This window comes from Parasteatoda tepidariorum, chromosome 2 (genome assembly GCF_043381705.1).
Source record: "Parasteatoda tepidariorum isolate YZ-2023 chromosome 2, CAS_Ptep_4.0, whole genome shotgun sequence".
Classification (NCBI taxonomy): Eukaryota; Metazoa; Arthropoda; class Arachnida; order Araneae; family Theridiidae; genus Parasteatoda; species Parasteatoda tepidariorum.
In genome coordinates, this window is record NC_092205.1 from 70,088,289 (window position 1) to 70,110,414 (window position 22,126).

The 22,126-nt window shown below is 27.3% G+C and overlaps 1 protein-coding gene across 6 annotated transcripts in view; it reads right to left on the reverse strand.

Moving 5' to 3' along the window:
* The window catches only part of LOC107442807 (dystrophin), a 176,261-nt gene extending 157,957 nt beyond the window's left edge, over positions 1–18,304 (reverse strand). For 5 of the 6 annotated variants that reach the window (XR_011636174.1, XR_011636173.1, XM_071177699.1 and 2 more), the window contains exons 1-14: positions 18,145–18,304; positions 15,500–15,561; positions 13,871–13,963; positions 12,189–12,266; positions 12,012–12,104; positions 11,836–11,927; positions 11,668–11,748; positions 11,472–11,587; positions 9,963–10,078; positions 5,618–5,782; positions 2,866–3,047; positions 1,745–1,889; positions 761–854; positions 444–682 (exon numbers count right to left, since the gene is read on the reverse strand). Coding sequence is in view for 4 of the 6 variants with exons in the window: in XM_071177699.1 (XP_071033800.1) it covers positions 444–682; positions 761–854; positions 1,745–1,889; positions 2,866–3,047; positions 5,618–5,782; positions 9,963–10,078; positions 11,472–11,587; positions 11,668–11,748; positions 11,836–11,927; positions 12,012–12,104; positions 12,189–12,266; positions 13,871–13,963; positions 15,500–15,561; positions 18,145–18,163 (1,575 nt within the window). In the remaining 2 variants the exon portion in view is untranslated. Of the gene's footprint in view, positions 1–443; positions 683–760; positions 855–1,744; positions 1,890–2,865; positions 3,048–5,617; positions 5,783–9,962; positions 10,079–11,471; positions 11,588–11,667; positions 11,749–11,835; positions 11,928–12,011; positions 12,105–12,188; positions 12,267–13,870; positions 13,964–15,499; positions 15,562–17,775; positions 18,071–18,144 lie in introns of those variants that run through there. The other variant, XM_071177701.1, reaches the window with a different exon arrangement.
* Between the last annotated feature and the right edge of the window lie 3,822 nt (positions 18,305–22,126).

Below are 22,126 nucleotides of genomic sequence, written 5' to 3' on the forward strand. Positions count from 1 at the left end.
ATTACCGTCTTTGAACAGCTGGCCCAAATTTGAGTTTACGGCTACCAATGTTCAACTCTGTAGCCTTGTAATTTTGAACCCAATCCAGAAGACAAGGAAACTCCTGTATCAAGTATTGGGAGAAACTTGCTTTCGTGGAGGACTTTTGATTCAGCTAACCCGCATTTGCGTTACATGGGGAGTTAGACCACGAGTACCTCCCACGGTTAGCCTGACGGCAAGAGGACTCTAACCCATGATCCATCTACCACTGAATTCATATCGACCAGCCATCACTGGGATTCGATCAGGGTTCACCTCATTGGAAGGCGAACACTCTATCCCCTGTGCCATCACGGCTCAAAGTAAAAGAGCTATGGCACTCACATACTATTGGTTTCGTTTCTTAAGGGGTAAAATAATAAAAAATATGAAACTACACTAGCATAAAATAAATTTTTTACCTGCAGCAGCTTTACTTGTTCTAATAAAGAACGACTATCAGCTCCTGGTTTTGAAGTAATTCCAGTAAGTTGTAATTCTTTTCTATGTAGCCACTGACTGAAGCACAATTCTTCTTCGTCCAGCTGCTGCCACTGAGGCACAATAGTTTGGAGTAGTGTACTTCGATCCTTCACAGATTGACAAATGGCTAACCATTTCTGTTCGATATCTGAGAGCTGTTTCTTCAAAGAAGTATATGCTACAAAAGGTGGGAGTAATATGTTAGTAGGATGAACAATATTAAAATATTTAAAGTCATCATAAAAGTTATGCATACCTAATTGACTAGTATCTTCATCAGCCATAACAAAAACTATTTTAGTAATACTATTCATTGCTTCTTTTTTGCTTTCCACTTCATCCACAAGTTTCTGAAAGTTGAGATAATTTCAGATAATTTAGCAAATGCTAAAGCTCACTGTATGATACAGAATGTTCACTAAAAACTATTGCACCATTTATTTATAAAAGATCAAATTCAATCACAAAAATGATCGTAAGGTGAAGTAAAATGCGGTGAGCAATTTGAGCTAGCATACTTATTTTATAATTGGAAAAAAGTTGGCAGGAAAAAAAGAAATAGAAAGTAAAAAAGCATCTTCTAATTGCTAACAAAACTTGCTTTCATAACTTAAAGAAAGATCATTAACAGGAATATGCTGGTGACCTCTCTGAAATGATAATAGTTTGTCTATCCCTGATTCTGATCAATAAATACGTATTAAAAAATAATCCTACGAAATGAATCAGTCAGCTATTACTTGATTAAAAACTTTATTTGCTTCAAAAATATATAAACTGGAAAAAACAGTAGAGATGTTTCAAGTACTCAAAAACAGACGCCCATTTTCAAGACATGCAAGACGTGAATATGTAGTAATTAAAGTGATTTGAAATGTAATATGTCATGTTGCCAACTTTTTCATAGGCAACTTTGAGTTTAACTTTTCAAATCTTTTTTGTTGCTAACTTTTTCATAGGCAACTTTGAGTTTTACTTTTCAAATCCCTTTTCTTACTCCTCATTCACGTCTGGCAAGTCCTGAAACTGAGCGCCTGTTTTTGAGAGCTGTTTAACTGTTGTTTCCAATTCATATATTTTTGAAGTAAATTAAGTTCTTAAACAAGCAATAGATATGTAGTTTCATAAGAGTAACAAATACTAGTGTATATGAAAAGGAATAACCAAAAACCTAATTATGGTATCTAAAGGTCAAAACACAAGAATAGTAAGAAATAATAAAATAATAATGAAAACACACCTTATGAGCTTCTACTTGTTTTAAAAGAGCTTCTAAATTAGGCCCGAGAGGAGGTAAAGTATTAATTTTATTTTCCATGTCATTTAACCACTTTGTTATGTTGTCAAGCTGAATCCTTTGAAGATGCATAAACCTTTCATGCAAGCTAAAATTAAAGAAAAAAGTAATGCAATTGGAAACAAAATAAATTTAGATAAATTTAAACTTTCTAAATCAGTGCATTAAGCTAAGAGGTCTATCAAACTTTTGGATGAAGTTTTATAGATAAATAAAGATAGTTCCAAGTTTCCCAGACATTTGTAAAATTTGCAGAATCATTGCTTCACAATAATTTCCTAGATTTCCTAATTAGTAAAATAACAGGTAAAAAACATAACAAATAACATAAAGTTTAAATTTATGTAGATAAAATCAGCTGCAAAAATTTAAACTTTCATGTTTTAATTTCAGACTTCTCAAATTTTACTAAAAAATGAAATTTAAAATGTAAATTTAATGTTTACATTTAAATAAAATTCTAAATTACCAACATAAAAGGTAATTTTTTTTAATTTTGCTAATTACATACAAATTAAAATACAGTATCAATTAAAAGTTATGTATAAAAAACAAACAAAAAATTTTTTAAATTATCTTTTAAAAAAATTTGAAAAACACAAATGCACACCATACATTTAAAAACAAGAACATCTTGCGCCAGACCTATTTTTTAGAATGCATGCAGTACAGTAGAAGTTCTTTTCTATTTTACAATATTACAAAATTTCTAGCATAAATTATGAGGAAAAAACTAAATATTAATCCAGATTAAAAATAATAGATAGCAGAAAGCTTTAAATAAACATTTATAACAAGAAAAATAGGCATTTAATCAGACTATTTCTTAACTAAATGAAAGTAAAATATCTACATTACTTATATCAGTTTTTATTTAATTTTTAGAAACTTCAGATCCCAGACAAGTGTGATGATGAACACATTAAATTTTACAAATGCCATTGTCATACTGTACTTTTCTTGTTTGTAATTCTTTAATATGTATTTATTTATCTTGATCTGAAATCTCAAACACAAATAAAACTTATAAGCGTAAAAATAATAAAACACCAGATAATACGAACTTGTTTTGTCGATCTAATGCTTTAGACCTTATGTCTTGCCACCTGTCATTAAGCAACTGCATCTGAAGTACAATTTCTTCATGCTCAACGGTAGCTAACTTTCCCTGAGTAATTAAGTTATTGCCAGAAAATAAAACTTTTTCAACACCCTGCTGGTGCTTAGAAAGATCCACCATGAAAGACTGTAAAAGGAAAAATATAAAAATTTAAATCAAAAAAATTTTTGATTGATTTCTAAACTAAAACAATATTAACGCTAAAAAGAATTTTTTTTAAAAATATTATGCAAAATAAACTAAAAATATTTGATAAAGAAAAAAATTTAGCTGCAGACGAATTTCAAAAATATTTTTGAAATACACTCTATAACAAAAAATTGACGCACCAAGAAGCAATCATCCGATTGCTTCTTGGTGCCAGATTACAGTGGTGCATGGCTCAATCAGGCTGGATTGATGCCGACTTGGGACGTATAGTCTTTAGCGACGAATCCCGCTTTCAACTGTGTCCTGACGATCATCGAAGACATGTTTGGAGAAGCACATGGCAGAGGGGGAATCCTGCCTTCCCTATTGCACGCCACACCGGCCCTCAACAAGGCATTATGGTCTGGGGTGCCATTTCCTTTGACAGCCGGACCCCTTTGGTCGTCATTAGAGGTACACTTACTGCACAGCGGTACATCAACGGCATCCTAAGACCTGCTTTGCTACCATTCCTTTTGCAGCACACTGGGCTGGTTTTTCAACAGGACAATGCCAGACTACATGCGGCACTAGTTGCTATGAACTGTCTGCAAGCTTGTCAAACTCTTCCTTGGCCTGCCAGATCACCAGATCTCTCTCCCATCGAGCATGTCTGGGATATGATGGGAAGGCGATTGCATCTTGCACGGAATGTTGATGACCTCGTTCGACAATTGGATCGAATTTGGCAGGAAATACCGCAAGAGACCATCCAGGAGCTTTATCGGTCTATGCCACGCCATGTGGCAGTTTGTATCCAGGCTAGAGGCAGGTCAACACCTTATTGAACTTGTTACTGTAATTTTGCAATAAATTATTCAATTGTTCTGAAATTTTAATCATTTACTATTCTATGCATTGTCTTCCTATTCACCAGTTTTCGTTTCAAGCGGACAACTCCTTCTTGGTGCGTCGATTTTTTTGTTATAGAGTGTATATTAACTTTCTAAATTCTACGCTCTTTAGTGTAACCCCTATCACAATGACCTGCCGTTGTGATAATCAACACATAAAATCCCATTAACATCCATAGATTAGACGCTTTTTAATATTATAGCACCATTATAGCATCTGATTTAAACCTTTCATTATAATATAGTGACTGAAATTTAGTTTTATTTCTTGCTTTTTTTCATTCCCAAGAAGAAAATTTAAAAAGAAAACGACAATGCTTCCATTAATAGTTAATAAAAAAATTCAAAGAAATAACTTAAACCATTATGAAACGATAAATTTTAAATTAATTCTTTTTGTATAAAGGCAGATACAGGACCCCTAAGTTTTTAGGCGGTTGTGGTTTTAGGTTTAGGAGGTTATGGGCATGATCTTTGGTCAATATTCAACAAAATATTGATTACTTTACATTATGCATAATCAAAAGAGGTTTTTGCATACAAATCTAAAAATTAGCAATGAGTAAATATTAGCAATATTTATCTGCACTCATTATAGTAAACTAACGTTATAACGTCCCTTTTAATTTAAGCAACAGCAGTCATTATATTGAGTGCTGATTAAACATTACAATGGAAGCTATTTATATAAAGCATACCAAGATTAGAATTATTTTTGATTAAAATGTGTAATTAAAATATGAAATTATTACAATTTTTAAACACAGTAAAACCTAAGAGAATGTAAAAACAAAACTGTTTAACAAAGTCAGTTCATTATTTTGATTATTACTATTTTCAAGTATTCATTTAAGTTAGAATTATTAAGTTGAGTTAAAATTATTCATTATATTAAATAATTTCTCAATTTTTTTTTCTTCAATTTCAGACCTTTAATTAGTCTTTTTAGAAATGGCTTCAAAAATTATTCATTAGTTCACAAGAATTATATTTTACAACATAAAATTAATAAAAATTATTATGTATCAGTTACATTCTTTCAGTGGCAAACAATTCTCAAGCATTTGGATAATATTTTAAGCTTTTTCAGTTTTAAGATTGATTAGAAAATAGTTTTTAGCAATACCAAGATAAAAAAGATTTCAATTATTAATATTAATATTTCACCAAATGCAATTGCAAGAATATTTTTCAGTTCTTGCAATAATTAACTTTAGCTTTTTGCATTAACATTTTCCATTATGTTCCAAAAATTCTAAAAGTAAAACAAAACTTTTTAACGTAGTTTTCCTGTTTAAGCAATGTTAATATAAAAAATATAACTGAAGAATTGAAACTTGAACTCTAATGAATATATCAAATAAATACATATTCAGGAAGAAATGCTCTTATTGCAAAAATAAATATAGGAATAAAATTTAGAGTGTAACATGTAAAACAAAAACTATAACTTTTCTAGAATAGCTTTTTAGATTATCTCCAAGAGCAAATCAGTCTACTATCATAATCTATCATATTAATTTGATTTTTTAATAAATTAATAGGTAAATATTATTTTATGCAGATTATTCATTTAAACATGCAATGGAACAATGAAAAACTTAAATCACTGGTTGCTAATAAAATTTTAAAATGAGAACATGTATTATTTACTTCGTGTTCATGAAACTGCTCTTTAATTTTTTCAAGGCTATCAGCAATAGAATTTTCTTTTAATTTCTCTTCATCCTCTAACAAACATGCAAGAACATCCTCTAAGGAAGACTGATAAGCTGCAATATCACTGCTAGCATTCATATTATTTACATCGTTGCTCTCCTGAAAATAAAAATAAGAGAAACGAGATTAGAAAAATTTATATTAAAAATCACTTGTTAAATGAGATGCATTATTAGATGTAATGTTTAAATGAGTAAATATTTATGCTTTAATTTTTGAAAGAAAAAACTATGATGTTAGTTTAATCTAGGCTTTACAGACTGATTGTTTAAATTAAAACAGTTTTTTTAATAACTACAAATCTAGCAATTTAAAAGCTGCATAATTGATATTTAAATAAATAACTTACATTCTAATGTACATGACTGATACTTCAAAATATAAATAAGCATAATAATGCTTAAAATGATGTTAAAAATATTTATCTAAATTAATATTTAACTAATTAAAGCTTTATTTCAAATTGTTACCTTTGAAATAGATTTTAAATTACTCAATTCAAAATGATATTGCTTTACGTTTCTTCTCTGTAAAAATTCATTTGTTTTTTTTTTAGCATAAATTTTTAGTATATATGTGAATTGAAAAAATAAATGCACAATATATAACATATATATCTTGTGCTTATATTTTTTCAATACACATATATTCTACTTACCTAGATTATTGAATACTTAGGAGAATATACTGATAACTGATATTAATAATAAAGGTATCAGATAATGAATCACGTATATAAAGGGCTTGAGATCATATGGTAATAAGCCTTACTTTCACCAACAGGGCATTTCTACATCTAACTATATCTTTGTATTATTTCCATATAGTTATAAGCTCCACTCTTTCGAACGGTAAAATTTTTACATCTAATTATAACTTTGTACCATTTCTAAATAGTTACTTTGCAAGTTTTAGGTATAGCTACTATTTAACTATGTAAATATATTTAACATTTATATAGTTATAAAGTGGTGCATATATATATATACAAATATGCATATATTGTCTTTCATGGTGGATATTTCTAAGCATCAGCAGGGTGTTGAGAAAGTTTTATTTGCAGGCAATAACTTAATAACTTGGGGAAATTTAGATGCCGTTGAGCATAAAGAAATTGTACTTCAGATGCAATTGCTTAATGACAGAAGGCAGGACATACACACACGAACATTTAAAAAAATGTGCTTAAAATGTTTTCTGGGACAGTTTTAAAAGGTAGCTTATCATTATATGACTATAAGCCTTTCATGTATCATTGCAAGGATTACAATCAGGGTTCGCCAAGTGGGCCCACTTTGAAAAAACCCGCCCGGGTTTTATTGGGTGGGCCCACCTTGAAAAAACCCACTTGGAACGATAAGTGGGTTTTTTCAACAAAAAAATTTTTTTTTTACTAAAACTTATTGTTTTGCATTTACTTTTATATAATTTATAGTGCAGCATAAATTTGTCAAGATTTATATGATTAAGTTTTTAATATTAGTAAAGTAAAAGAAACTGGAATCTTCATGTAATTTTATAGTAGGTATCTACTATTGAAAACTTCAAGTGGGTTTTTTCAAAAAGTAATATTTTAATGATATTAAATCAAATAAAAATTTAAATAATATACTCTGAAAAGATCAATTTTTCAAATATAGTTGCATGCTTTATATATTAATAAACAGGTTATTATTATTAATTCATATGTTTAAAAAAATTGAAAAGAAATTTTTTTTTCTTTTTTTACCAAGTGATACATTAACAAATTTAAACAGTTTTATTTTCTGGCTTTAAAAAAAAAAAAAAAAGCTAAAACTTTTTATAAGAGAACTTTTTAAAATTATTTATCTAAAAATGAAATCATTTTCCTAGGGTTAATTATTTGAAAACAAATGGGACAAGTAACTGATACTCTTTATAATTATACGTAGTTTTAATTTCACTTTCTATTAACCTTATTATAAAAACATGTAAGACCATTAAATATTTATTTCAGTTTTTTATTTAACTCAAGTCAGATGAAATTTTAGTTTTTACTGATTATAAATATTTACAGATTATAATTTTATAATAGGTAATATCCATATGTTTAATAAATATAGTAAATAAATGTGTGTGAAAACAAAAAGATTAATAAACTTGTTCCTTTTATATTACTGCATTTATATTTTATAATTCTTGAGTTAAAAAATTATGAAACGTAATGTACTTAAAAATAAAGAAGATTCAAATATGTATTAGTGATAATGCGTTATTTAAACTTAATATAAAATACATATAACCAGGGTTCCCCAAGTGGGCCCACTTTGAAAAAACCCACTTGGTGGTTTTTTTCACAAATTGTTTTTTTTTTAAAATTTGGTTCAAAAAGAAGTATCTCCTAATACTATCATTGGACATATCGTTGAAGTTAACAAATATTTTAGAAATGTGCATCAAGCACATGGATGGGCAAATGAAAAAAACTGCTTGATGACCAAATGATACTAGGTGGAATTCATATTGTGAGCGCGTAAAAACTTTTGCCAATAATTACCATAAATATGAAGAGATTGTTCTTGAACAATTTTATATGTCAAAAAAATTAAATAATGTTGGGCTTTACCAATAAACTATCAATTGGGAAAAACAGATATCAATTGTTTCTGAAGCTTTAAAAAAGCTTCAACCAGAAAACATTTCAATTTCAGAACCTGTTGAAATATGAATTAACTTACTATCGTGTGATGAATTAGAATCCCATAAACATTTTGTTAAAAGATCAGGCTGTTCAGCCACATCATTTATCAGCATATGCATCCTGGATCCCGAAACAAGGGGACAATTTTTAAATGATGAACAAGACCAATTAGCAGAAAGCTGTCTTTCTAAGCATCATCCAGAATTTCTGCCACGTGTTATGGCATCCAAAATTTCCGATCCTGAATACTTTCCAAAATCAATGATGCTTGACACTGTTATTGAACAGTTTTCATCAAAAAATAGTGGAAAATTATGGCAAAAAAAAAAAAAAAATAAGTAAATAAATAAAATTCCTAGCTTCCACAAAATTTCTGTCAATTCTTTTTTCTTTGCACTCAGCACCAGCATCCTCTGTCTCTATCGAAAGACACTTTTCAACTTTCGGTTTGGTGCAGAGTAAACTTCGAAATAGATTAGGAATAGATAAAGCTACAAAACTCGTAAAAGTGTATTGCCATCTAAGAGAGAAATGTAGACACTTTGAATCTGTTGTATGATAATAATAATAAAGGAAAAAATTGACCTTTTTTTTAAAGTTAACTCTTAACATCTGCTGACAATTTTTAACTATTTGGAGAAAGTTTATCACAATTAAAAAACAGTTAAAAATTAAAATATTACTTTTAAGATTTTTTAAATATTTTTAAGATTTCATTTGAATACAATTTATTTTGTTTCTTTTAATCATGTTTAAAAATATTGAAAGCAAACAAAAAAAAATTTATTAAGTGATACATTAAACAACAATAAACAAATTTAAAGTTTTATTATCTGATTTTAAAAAAATGAGCTATAACTTTTTATATATGCTTTTTTATAATTTTAAGATTAATTTGTTTTTTGAAACTATAAAGTTAAAATGCATATATTTATCTAAATATTTGAAAAAAGGGACAAGTAACTGATACTCTTTATAATTATACATAATTTTAATTTCACTTTCTATTAATCGTATTATAAAAACATTGAAGACCATTAAATATTTATTCCAGTTTAATTTTATTACAGGTAAAAGTCAGATGAAATTTTAGTGTTTACTTATACAATACTATTTAATAAATAAAAATATTTTCACAGTAAAATTTATGAGCACTAAATGAAAAAACCCAATTTTCCCCGGGTTTTTTCAAATAAAACCCAATTTTCCCCGGGTTTTTTCAATAAAACCCAGGTGGGTTGGGTTTTTTCAAAAATCCCCGGGTTTTTTCAAACCCTGATTACAATAGCCACATTTCTGACATTTATTGTGTAGTTTTTAGACCGTTATATAAGATGGTGGATATCCACAAGATATTTTATTGCTATTATGAGATTATAAACAAAAACATTTTTCACCTCTTTTTCAACATTTCTCAAAATGAGTTTTGAAAAAACAATGACTAATAATTACAATTTTTTAAGATAAAAACCAAAAAAAGAACATCGCATTTTAAATATAAACATAAAACTATAAAGTACTATATTTCAGGATTGATTTACAATTTCTGTACAACAAATATACTCGCTTTAATCTGTCTTAGCAAACAGATATTTGTAAATTTATGAAACAACTTACATCAGATAGGTCAAATGAATCAAGCTTTCGCAACGGCATTGATGTATGTAACGCTTGAAAAAAACACATCACATACATCATCACAGATTTCTTATCAGGGAGACTAGTATATACATCTGAAAATTATAAGTATTTATATCAGTATTGATAACTTCATAATGTGCGTAAAAATTAATTTATCAAAAAGAATGAATTACAAAATATTACATAAAATAAACAATAACAGGGTCTGTTTTCACTGTCTATGCTCATTTTTCAATTAAAATAAAAAGAATAGGGAATGATAATATCAAGTTATTTTTAATAAATGATACAGTCAGTATTTTTAAAATAAAATGTAATGAAAGTGAGAGCATCTGCATAGTATTTTTGAATCTAAGAAAGAATCTCTGTTGGCAATGTAGGTGTTCCTCTCTATGCCTCTTTTTTCTTTCTTTTTTTAATTACAACAATGATATAATCCATTATTGTTCATTTTCAAAATTTCCAAGTCAGTGTGCGGGTGGGTGACCACTTGGATCAGTCTGCGTAGGGACCGAGGGTGTGCGGTATTGGTCCTTGTTAAACTGTGCTACCGTAAAGTGCTCGACTTCGCGCGCAGGTCGTCGGGCTACCAAAGCGGGGGTACCATCCCCTCCGCAGAGGATCAAAATTGTGATGGCATGTCTTCGGATCATCCTCCGGGATGTTTCCCAGACCGTCGCCAATAGCCCATTGTGCAGCTCTAGTGCGACGTAAATTAACAACATCAAAATTTCCAAAAATGTATAAGAAAATTTCAATGTGTGACTGACAGTTAGAAATTTAAAAATGTAAGGATAGATTGAGTAGCTGCATGTTGTTCTTTGGCGGCTAGTACCTACTTGCTTATTCGCCAATAATAATAAAGCCAACACCCAGCATCATCATGTTCAAGAGAAAACAGATATTCTTAATTATTTTCATAATTTGAACAAAGATCATTCTAGTTCAAACAATAATTCTTTTTCTTTTTTTCAGAATTCTAATGTATTTTTAAGATATAATGAAATAATGAACAACAGCATGTTACATTTTTAAAAATTGCATTGATTTATTTACAATTCAACGAAACATAGGAAACAGATCAAAATAAAACCGATAATTTAGAAATATGATGAAAATAAAATTGATTTCCTTTACTTATTTTTAAAACTTGAAGACTGGTCAACAAGATTTTTATTCACTTAGTTTTTAACAGAGGAAAAAAAGTCAAAAACTTAATTTAACTCTAATTTTCTAAAGCAAGAAGGGTTGCAAAGTGTTTCCTAACAACAATTTCCTCAAATAAGGAAACTATATTATTTAAATATTCATCAATATAAAATTTTATACTACTGTAAAATTACAGGATTTGCATTTCCTTACTTTCTATGACAATATAAAACATACCACATTTTGGTTTCTAAAAATAAACGGTTTATTTCACAAAAAAAACAAAGAATCTAAATACATTTCTTTTTAAAATACAATATCTAAATAAGTACAAACCTTCAGGATCCAGGAGTTTATCGATTCCTAAATGTTTATAAGCAACTTGAAATGCATGTTCCAGACGTGCATTAACTTCCATCTGCTGTACCGTATTAAAATCGAACAGATTCGGCCTGAAAAAAATTAAAAATTACAATGAAACATACTGTTAATGCAAGAATTCAAAATAATTTCTTAAGCATAAAAAACATACTTAAATTTATGAATGATAGCATTGAAAGCCAGTCCATCATTCCAACTTGTAGTAAAGTTTCGTATATTTACATTAGGATAGCTAAAATAGCAGAAAAATAAACAATAATAAATAAATTTTTTTAAAAAAATTAACAACAATCTATAATAAAAATTATTAGTTATTTACTTAGAAGTGGCATCACGACACCAAGCTAATAAAGTCTTTTCTAAATTTGTTTGCGGAATATCTTCTGAAGCATTTCTCAGAACACCATGCACCTAAAAAATTTACAAACAAAGTCATTACATGCCATGCAAATGTTCCAGATCTTATATTTAACATTTTAAGAAAGCTGCTTTTACCTGCCAATGCAAAATTATACTCCATACTAAGCCCAAGGTCAGTTTAGGATTGCCATCAACTATATCATTTGTGCTTATATTCACCAATTTTACCTAAAAAAACAAAGAATTAATTTAAATCTACAGTCAGTTGACTGAAAATTAAGTTTTAAGGTGCAATTGAAGTATTTTTCTTACGTTATTTTCTTTTAAAACTCTTAAGGCACAACCGACATTATTCAGATGATGGACCCGCAATCGTCCTTTTTCCCTCCTCTGTAAAAATCAGTTTAGAAATTAGTAACCTCTTACAGTTCACAAAATTAAGTGTACAAATAGTATAATGAAAATTTTTTTATTCTTTATGTATTTCAACACAACACAAAAAATTAAACAGTGCTGTTATAGATACGTAAGGATAAAAGCACAATAAGTTATCCAAAAAATTCATAACTTCAACAAAATAGCTCAAGGGGGAAAAAACTTTTGATATATTTTTAAGCTAACAAAATTTTTTATTATCACATATCAGCTCATTAAAAAAAGATTCTTAAATCCTAATTGAAGCCGTGAGTAAAGTTGAAAGTAAAAGAAGTAGAAAGTAAATAAAGTTGAAAGCTTTTCCTACATCAAAATCCTGCTACCTTGGAAGTTTAAAAGCAAGTATGTAAAAAATATATCTTGATAATTAATCTTTTACATGGAATAAATTAGTTAATAGGGAATTTTTTTAAAATTACAAAATAGAAATTCTCTAATGAAGAAATAAATATGATGTATAAATATGAAGAAATAAATATGAATTTGGATAAATTAAAAAAAAAATTGAATGACAGGCAGCAAAACATATGAGGTTAATACAGAAAGTAAGGTTAGTTTTAAACTAATTGGGTTAGTATAATTTAAAGTTAGTATTAAAACTAATAGTAGTGAGCAGAGTATAACCGTAGTTACATCAAGTAATCCTTGATGCAAGAAGCTTTCTTTGAAAATATCATACTCTTTCAATCTTAAATATCTTAATAAAGTCATAAAATAAATTATACCAATAAAAATTCTCACCAATTGAGAGGTATGCGGGGTGTTGCATTATCTTTGGACAAAATATATATAAGTAACATTCATTAGTAATAAGAGTCGCATTCATTAGTAATAAGAGTCGCAGTTGATGATTTGATGTTTCTTGATTTTACAGATACTGATAGCTTAAAGAATATTTATAATGGTGAAAACGATAAGTAAGCTAAATTTTTTTTAGATTTAGAAGAAAAAAATTAACAAATATGATGTGCAACTTGGTTTATTTGATTAAAAAAAAAGTATTTAATTTTACACTAACTAAATTTAGTTCATATTTAAAGAATTTTAGGAATACTTTTAATCAGTGTCTAATATTTAAATTTGTATGAAATAATAAAAATGTTTTTCAAAGCTATAAAAAAATTTTGAACTAATAAGACCAAGAGCAGACCAACTTGGTGAAGATTGGTTTTATTTTATAATCATGCCTTCTAGCATTTTCTTAAAAGTAACTCTGTTAGGTGGATGGCAGCCCTGAGTGATTACATTTTGGTTGGTTCTATAATAATTTAGAATTTTGATCTGGCAGTTTCAATTTCTCAATTGTTCAATTCTTCAATTTTAGACAAATTATCTCAATCTCTCTTCAATTTTAAGCAGGCTTTAGAATAGAATTTTGCTCTTTGGGGAGTTTTTATTGAGATTTTCACTTGTATGTTTTGTTCATGTTTGGTTCATAAATTTTATTGCTTTTCACGTATTGAGTACGATTTTATTTCTTCCATATTTTGTATATTTTTCACAATAGAGTTTTAGGACACAAACTAACTTGCTAAGTCTTGTTAAAAAATTTTACATACCAACTCTTTTCCACATAGTACTTCGAGGAGGCCTAAAAGACGAGTTCCATCCCTCAAATCATAAAATAAATCCTTTACTATAGGATGATTTCCCTGTTAAAAAAACATCAATTAAAAACATAATACTATTTATTCATAAAAAAGTAATAAACAATTAAAAAAATATCACATTAGCATGTATTTTGAAGAAAAATAACCTTAACCCTATTAATATCCAGACTTAGATAAAATGAAAAATTTTTAACGAATACAAAATTTCAATTGAAATACATCCTCCAAGCAATTTATTGACTCATGTAATTAATTTAAACCATTTCTTCATCACCTAATTTTGAAGAAATTTGTTTGAAAATTACTTATAAAAGTGTTTTAATTTAAAAAAGAAAAATATTTATTATTATACACATCAGCATATATTTCTTTAAATTTAACAGTTTTATGAAGATATAAATATATAATGAGTAATTGATTTACTTTGGCTTTCTTTATGCTTGGCGTTTGCTCCATACATAAATGTCGCTCAGAAACATTTCAATTCAAACATTTAATGAGTATTTTTATAAGAGTCACATTTCAATTCTTCTACACTTAAATAATCTTGCATTACTCATTTCACAATATATAAACAAAACAAAAATAAATGTGAATTAAAATTGAATTGTTTCAACATTTTTATCACTGAAAAATACTATAATTAAATTACATACTTGATGTTACCATTTAAGAAAAAGAATGATATATGTATATGACATCATAATCTGTTAAGTTTGTTTTTTTTTCCCTGTTAAAAAAACATCAATGAGTAGTATTAAAAAATTTTCCGCAATGGTGACAAATTTTCCAAGAATGCCGTTTGCACGCTTGTTCATTTTATTTATATCTGTTACTGTTTGTAGTTGGAAGTTAAAAATTGTCTAAATCTTACATTTTAGAGAACTAACAAGTCTTTGTCAGTTTTGAAAGTTAGATAAAAAAATTTAATCAAATAATCGTCTGTTTAGGAGGAATTTCATTGTGTATTTGTTATTAGGCAACTAAGATGAGTTTGAACAATTCCGATACTAGATTTTTCCTAGTTTTTTCTAAGTTATTAAGTTTAATAATAAAGTTACAAAGTAATGATTACCAATGTAAAATTAAAAAAGTAAAAATTTAAGTAAAAACAAATTATTAGTATTCATAATATAATTTAATTGAGCACTGAATAGTTAATTGATTCAATAATCTCTTGAATGAATATCCTTATAAACAGAAAGCTCTTACAATCCATTTGAAGAAAAATATCAATTTCACCCTTTGCCTATCAGGCAATTGGACAATTTTCAGAGAATTATTTGCATGAGCACAGATTTTATCTATAAATTAACAAATAAAATGTTTTGTTTTGCTGGAAAGTGTACAAAATTAAAACCTGAATTCCAGCTGCAGATTTTCGAAATGGTCAAATTAAGAGTGCATTTTAAATCAAATAAAAACAAATATATACCATACAGTTGCAGTAAAAAATGTTATCATATTGTAATAGAAAATGGGTCAGTAAAAATCAAGAAGTCAAGACAAAAATTATGAGAATTTTCCACATTATGCAAAGATAATTTTTAAACAAAAATAAATATAAATTTTATCTACCTTCCCCAATTGAGAATTTATCCATTTAGTAAAGGTTTTCTTTTGTACATCTTCTCTTTCATCTAAAAATAAATAAATAAACATATTAATACATTTTGCAAATTGTGTGAAGTTAAATAGTTCATATAAAATTTGGACACTTACAAATTTTGCACTCTGTTAAAGTTTTAAACAAAACTAGCAAATTAAACACACGGTAAAAAAAAAAATCCTTTATTAAAGTGTGATTAAAATAAATTTTTAAAAGCTAGTGTAGATTTCCCCTAAGGTACAATTAATTTTTGAACACACAAACACAGTTTGTCAGCATTTTATCTGAACGTAACAATACAGCGTCAAAAGGAAAATACCCAAATAGAAAGAAAATTCCCACACAAACTAGCCACAATTATTAACAGAACATGGTATAATATGTATTATAAAATAAAAAATTAAAAAGGAAATAAATGTTTTAAAATATATATTACTAAAATATGAATAATATAAATCAGTAATAAACTAAATACAGTACAGAACCCGTTATCCGGAAATCAGAAAACCGGAACGAAATTCGATAAATTTTCCCGCCATTTTTTACACAAAATTTTTTTTTCCTTATAAGATTTTAGGATTTTTCTTTCTTTTTTGAAAGATGTTCACCTTACCATCATTTTGGAAATAATCATTAGTGTATTACTTCATCGTTTTTTCTTCTTTTCAAGATTATTTCCTAAAAAAAAATTTTTTTTAGTTGGGTTTAACAATAAAAAAACGGCTTTTTGTAGCGATTCAGAAAACCGGAAAAATCAGTTATCCGGAATAGTGATGGTCCCGATCGTTCCGGATAATCGGTTCCCTACTGTATAAACAGGTAATTTGAGTCACATAAAAATTAATTCAAATAAATCGTTGTTCATTTACAACTTATTTACCACTCTTTATTATCACCGAATAATATATTTTAGTATTAAAAATAACATTGTTTTTTGTTCATTCAATAATTCTTTTTTGTTTCCTTGAACAGTAATTATTTTTATATTAAGAAAGGAGGCAAAGCAAACTGAAATAAAATTATAAACATGGTCATAAACAAACCTATTAATTGTATTCTAAATTCAGAACTATTTTAAGTTTTGATGTTGATAAGTTTGCGTCATAAAAAGATTATATCAATAAGAATATTATTTTTAGTAAATTTAATATAAATATATATATACATATATAAATATATATATACATATGTATGTATATAAATATGTATGTATAAGACTTTCTAATATAATTATATAAATATTTTTCTGATATCATAAACCCTATAAAATCAGCCTTAATTTTATTACATAAACTATCAACAAAAATATTACATACTACACAAAATATAACTTTAAGACGAAGATAATGATTCTATATTTGAAATTAATAATATTTAGTATTTTCAACAGTTTTTGACACTATTTGATAGATAGATTTATGTATTACTTGAATACTAATATGAATTTATGTATTACTGTGGTTATAATTACTAAGCAGCAAAACAGAAGCTTGTATTTTCTATGTACAAACACACAAAAAATAAAATTGCTTTAAAATCGCTATATTTTAAATTGCTATCTATTTATATGAATGTCCAACTATCTAATTAAATTTCATCAGATACTTAATTTCAAAATGGGTTATCTAAATTAAATAAAATAAATACTAGTTGTTTTTATTCCTAATTGATGTAAACAACTAGCAGAAAGTCATATTTAAAAAAAAAAGCTATTACAGTTTCTGTTTTTTATGCTGGAAGGTTTTGTGAATATATTTAAGAAAAATCTGTACAGAAAAAAATATAAAAAATATTATTAACTGATCTCACAGATGTATATATACTTAATTGATGTATATACCTACACATAAACACTAAACTTTATCATTAGGTTTCAAAATGTATGTATATGTGAGTTGATTTCCTTGGTAAAAAATTAAATTTTTATAAAATGCAGATACCACTAACAAACAAAATATTCTTTTAGAATTATAATGTTTTCACCCTTAAAAAAATTATTAACAAGTTCCAAAAAAATTTTAACACGCGATTTTCATAGATTTCTTTAATAATTTTTGTAAGAAAAACAAAATTTTCATAAAATTCATAATAAACTATCCTTCATAGATTTACAAGGACATTAAATAATGAATTTTGTACTATAAAAAAACAAACTAAAACAGTCAACTTTTCAAAATAAGCAATCTTTTTGCAAAATCTGATAACATTTCTATTATTTTAAAAGCAAAATCCCAAAACGTATTACAGAAAATTTAAAGCATCAAAACATCTGAATTCCCTCGCAGATCGAGCTCGAAAATTGTCCACAAACAAAAGTAAACAAAGCCGGAGATGTCACGGGAACACCGGGAGAGAACAGACATTGACTGAACACAACAAAATTTATTTGCAATATTTTTTAATATTGGAGCAATCATCAATTCCGAACAGATATCCGCCAAATAGCAATAAACAAACTCAAGATGATTCTTGATAAATAAAGATATTGGATAAAGGTGCGGTTTGGATAGTGACTCGATAATCTTGCATCGGGAAATCGCGGTCACTAGGAAAAGTTGACTTGTTAAATGACCATTAAATAACTCTTTAATATTAAATAGTATAAATCACTCACCAACAAATACTATATCCATGGCCCGGGTGGTATTTAAAACCACAAACAGTAATAATTCTCAGAACAGAAACCATGTGTACAATTAAATGTCATGCGTATATGATGTGGGATTGTCGATCTTTTTTACAAACTTCTAGGGTTGCCGAAATTTATCAACACCTTGGCTGGTTTGGCTTAATAGTTTTCCGGATTAAGTGCAGAAATACATTTTTCTCGCCTTGATTTCTCGTAATGAAATCCTGAATAAGTTTTGAAATAAAAATAAATTTTGAAGAAAATTTATTTTTATATCGAAATATGATTTTTATCCTCATAAAAATATTTTGATTAATTGAAAAATCATTTTCTTAATTTTGTTGGATAAAGCATTTTTTTCTAAGACTATCAACTTTTAAAGAGTCATAAAAATTTCATATTCTTTTAAACAGTTTAAAATATTTAGAGCAAATATTATCCAATTCGTTTAAAATTTGAGCGTAGTAAAGACCATTATCAATTTTTAATTTCCTTTTCTTTTTTCTTTTCACAAAATTTTGAGCTATGACATCCTGCTACTTCACAAAAAAAAAAAAAAAAATCTATTTCAAACGAGGAATTAGTGACAGTAGCATAACCAACCGAGAAAATACCCGCCTTAATGAAACACCATCACCAGGGGGTCATCATAATTTCAAAGAGACAGAGACAGGATATTACGAAGTGTCGTTACGTAACAGTTTTTCGCGTTTCTGAAATTCAACAAGGACTATTATTAGTTTTAATATAATATTATCTAAAGCAAACTATTCGATCAAATGCATTATAACAATTCTAATGCACAGATAATAATACAAGCTGATTAATATAACAAATATAAGTTAATTTTAATAAGTTAATTTTTTTTTTAAATCTTTTTTTAAACAATTTAGGTTTTTATATTTAAGATTAAAAATAAATTAAAATTCAAGGAGGGATTTTCTAGGCGCCGTATCAACCAGGGTTCGTTAACTCCTAATTATCTTATTGATTGAAATATTTTACATATTAACATTAACAGGCAATATTAAAACCGCATTTTTAGGTGAAACTTTTTGTATGAGAATAAAACAGCAAAATAGGTAATTTTTATGCTCAGTAGTACGCTCATTTGCCTCGGCAAATTCCATATTATAGTCTTCATCTCTACAAGTATTGAAATTATTATTCGTTTAATTCTTCGTATTCTTATTTTTCTTCTTCTCATTCTTCTTATTCTCATTCTTGTTGTTATTATTATTTTCTTCTTCTTCTTCGTCAGCGCTGCAGCCTAATGCACGCACGGGCTTTCAAGGTCTGCCTCCTCCAGGCAGAATGATTTACAGCAAAGTTTGTTCATCTATTCCCTAACAACAGTCGTATAACTTTCTTTACGCTGTTTAGAACATTGTAAATTGTTTACCACTTCTTCTTGTAACCTCAATATTTTGTTTGAATAATATAATTATTAAAACAAAATACATGAATCAGAAGAAAAAAAATTTTTATTTAATGGCTACCGCGTAACTTGTCTTGGAAGTAGTAATTTAATTCTAAAGTAATTACAGTTTCGTAACTTAAAGCGACCTTTAAAAGACACTTAAATAGTGGCGCTGTTATAAAAAAAAATGCTTTTACATTTCTCCTATTGCATAGATAGACAAATGCAGTGTACCTTAGAGATTGTTTTTAATATTTATTTCTAGAAAAACTGTCAATAATTAAGACAAAGTATACGCATTAGGGGATGCAAATTAATATTTAAGGGAGGGGGGAAAAATTAGAGAAGAGTTTTACCTATGCACCGAGAAAAAAGTAAAAATGTTGATTTAAAATTTATGGCCATTTACAAAAAATAAATAATAATAATAATAATAATAAATAAATAAATAAATATTTACTTAATGTAATTAAATAAATATATAATAGTAACGGTAAAAACAAACAAAAAAAAAATTTTCGTTTTTATTTGAATTTTATTTTATTACTAAGATTTTAGAATAATAGTCTAAAATCTTTCGTATTTTCGCAATTCCAGAAAAATTATTGTAATGTTTTCTAAAATCTTGCGAAAAATGAAATGCTATCCGAAAGGCCACAAAATTGCTCCAAAACTGTTTTCAGAATATAGAAATAATTAAAACTGTTATAAAATGATTAAAATTACACTTATTTTATTTATTTATTGATTTTTTTATTTACTTATTTATTTATTTTTTTAAAAATTAAAGTTGAAAACCGCAAAAACTAAAGATGATTCATGCTTTATATCTGGAGGATACAGCTTTGTAATGATAAATTTTACATTTTCATTTTTAGATATATTATAACTTTCAAGTTTAAAATTTTAATTCAAATTTAACATTTTTTGATGTTATTGTAAACATTAGTGAAGAAAAGTCGATAAGAAGCCAATTCTGGTATCCAAACTTCTAATTGAGATAGAAACTAAACGAATTAATATTTGTTGTGAAATAATTTCGTCTGCTTCTACTAATTGCCTTCACTAGAACCTTAAAACAACGGAGAGACTAGCATCGATGATCCAGCATTTTATTTTAGGACATTAATTATTCTCGTAAATGAAATTATTTCTGCTATTTATTTTATCATCTTCGTAAAATTAAATTACACGCTGTTTATTATAAACTTTACCTTGAGATTAATCAAATTCACGCATTCCTACAATATTTTATTTAAAAATGTCACGTTTTTTTTATGTAATAGATTAATATTATCAGAAATATTGCGCTCAGATTTTTCATTTATTTTTAATCTTCGTTTCCGATTTCGTGATTCCTCTTAGATCAGTACTTTTATACTCATTTTTTTTTCTTCTTTTTTATAGAAAACCTGGGCGGTTTAGCTTTATTTTTAAAAGAGGCGTGGGGTTCAAACAGTCCCTGATTCAAAACATTAGTCAAAAAAATTCCTTTAAATATTTTTATTTTCAAATTTTTCAAATGAAACTTACTAGGGTAAACCAACCAGTGAAGGAACACTACCCAGTGAAGGAACATTTCATATATATTGATTAAAAATAAGAATTTGAAAGTTCTTTTTTAGATTGATTGGTAACAATAGCTTACTGCCAAACAATAGGAAGTCATCTAGCAATATTTTGGATTACCTGGTCAAATAGAATTCTCTGGAAAAAATTTTGAGTCTGTTATTATCTCTGCAACACCTTGTTTCATTGAAAAAATTATAAGGTGAGTGTTTGTATTTATATGTTTGAAGTGGAATTAATTGCATGTAGTAGTCTTATTTTTCTCACTGTGAAAAAAAAAATTCAAAATATAGTTATTGAAGTTACGTTTTATTTTTTTAAAGCACCATAGCATAATCAAGTACTGAGATAAGGGGGTGTTCCTTCACTGGATCATCAAACGATGAAAAACCAGTGAAGGAACAAGTGTTTTTTTACTGGGTTCATTTCCCAGTTAATGAAAATAAAAGAAATTTTTTAATTTTCTTGTACGTTTAGTCATATTATACATCAAAATTCCGTTTAAAAGACAAAAAACAACTTCTAACCTGTGAAGAAACAGGCATGTACCTTCACTGGGAATAACAGTAATGTTTGAAATATGATTTTACATGGAGTAATTTTGCTATGTAGATATGACATGATAAGTAATTCTGCTATATAGAGGACAACCGAAATTTTGTTAAAAATTTTATGAATAATTCCTGAAATAATTTCAGTTCAAAATGTTACTTTAATAGATAAATTTATGAAAAAATTATAATTTATATTTATTAATGGGGTGTGTAGTTACATCAAATGTTAGGCAATTTAATAAACTATGTTTACAAATCGAAAACTAATTAAATATAATCATAAAAATTTGAATAGAACATTTTTTCGCTGGCTTTTGCACCAAGAACTCCTAATATGCTATCATTATAGGATAGCAACGTGATTATATAATTTATAAAAACGACTTTACAATGTTAGAATTTAGAAGCAAGTTCCTCAACAAAA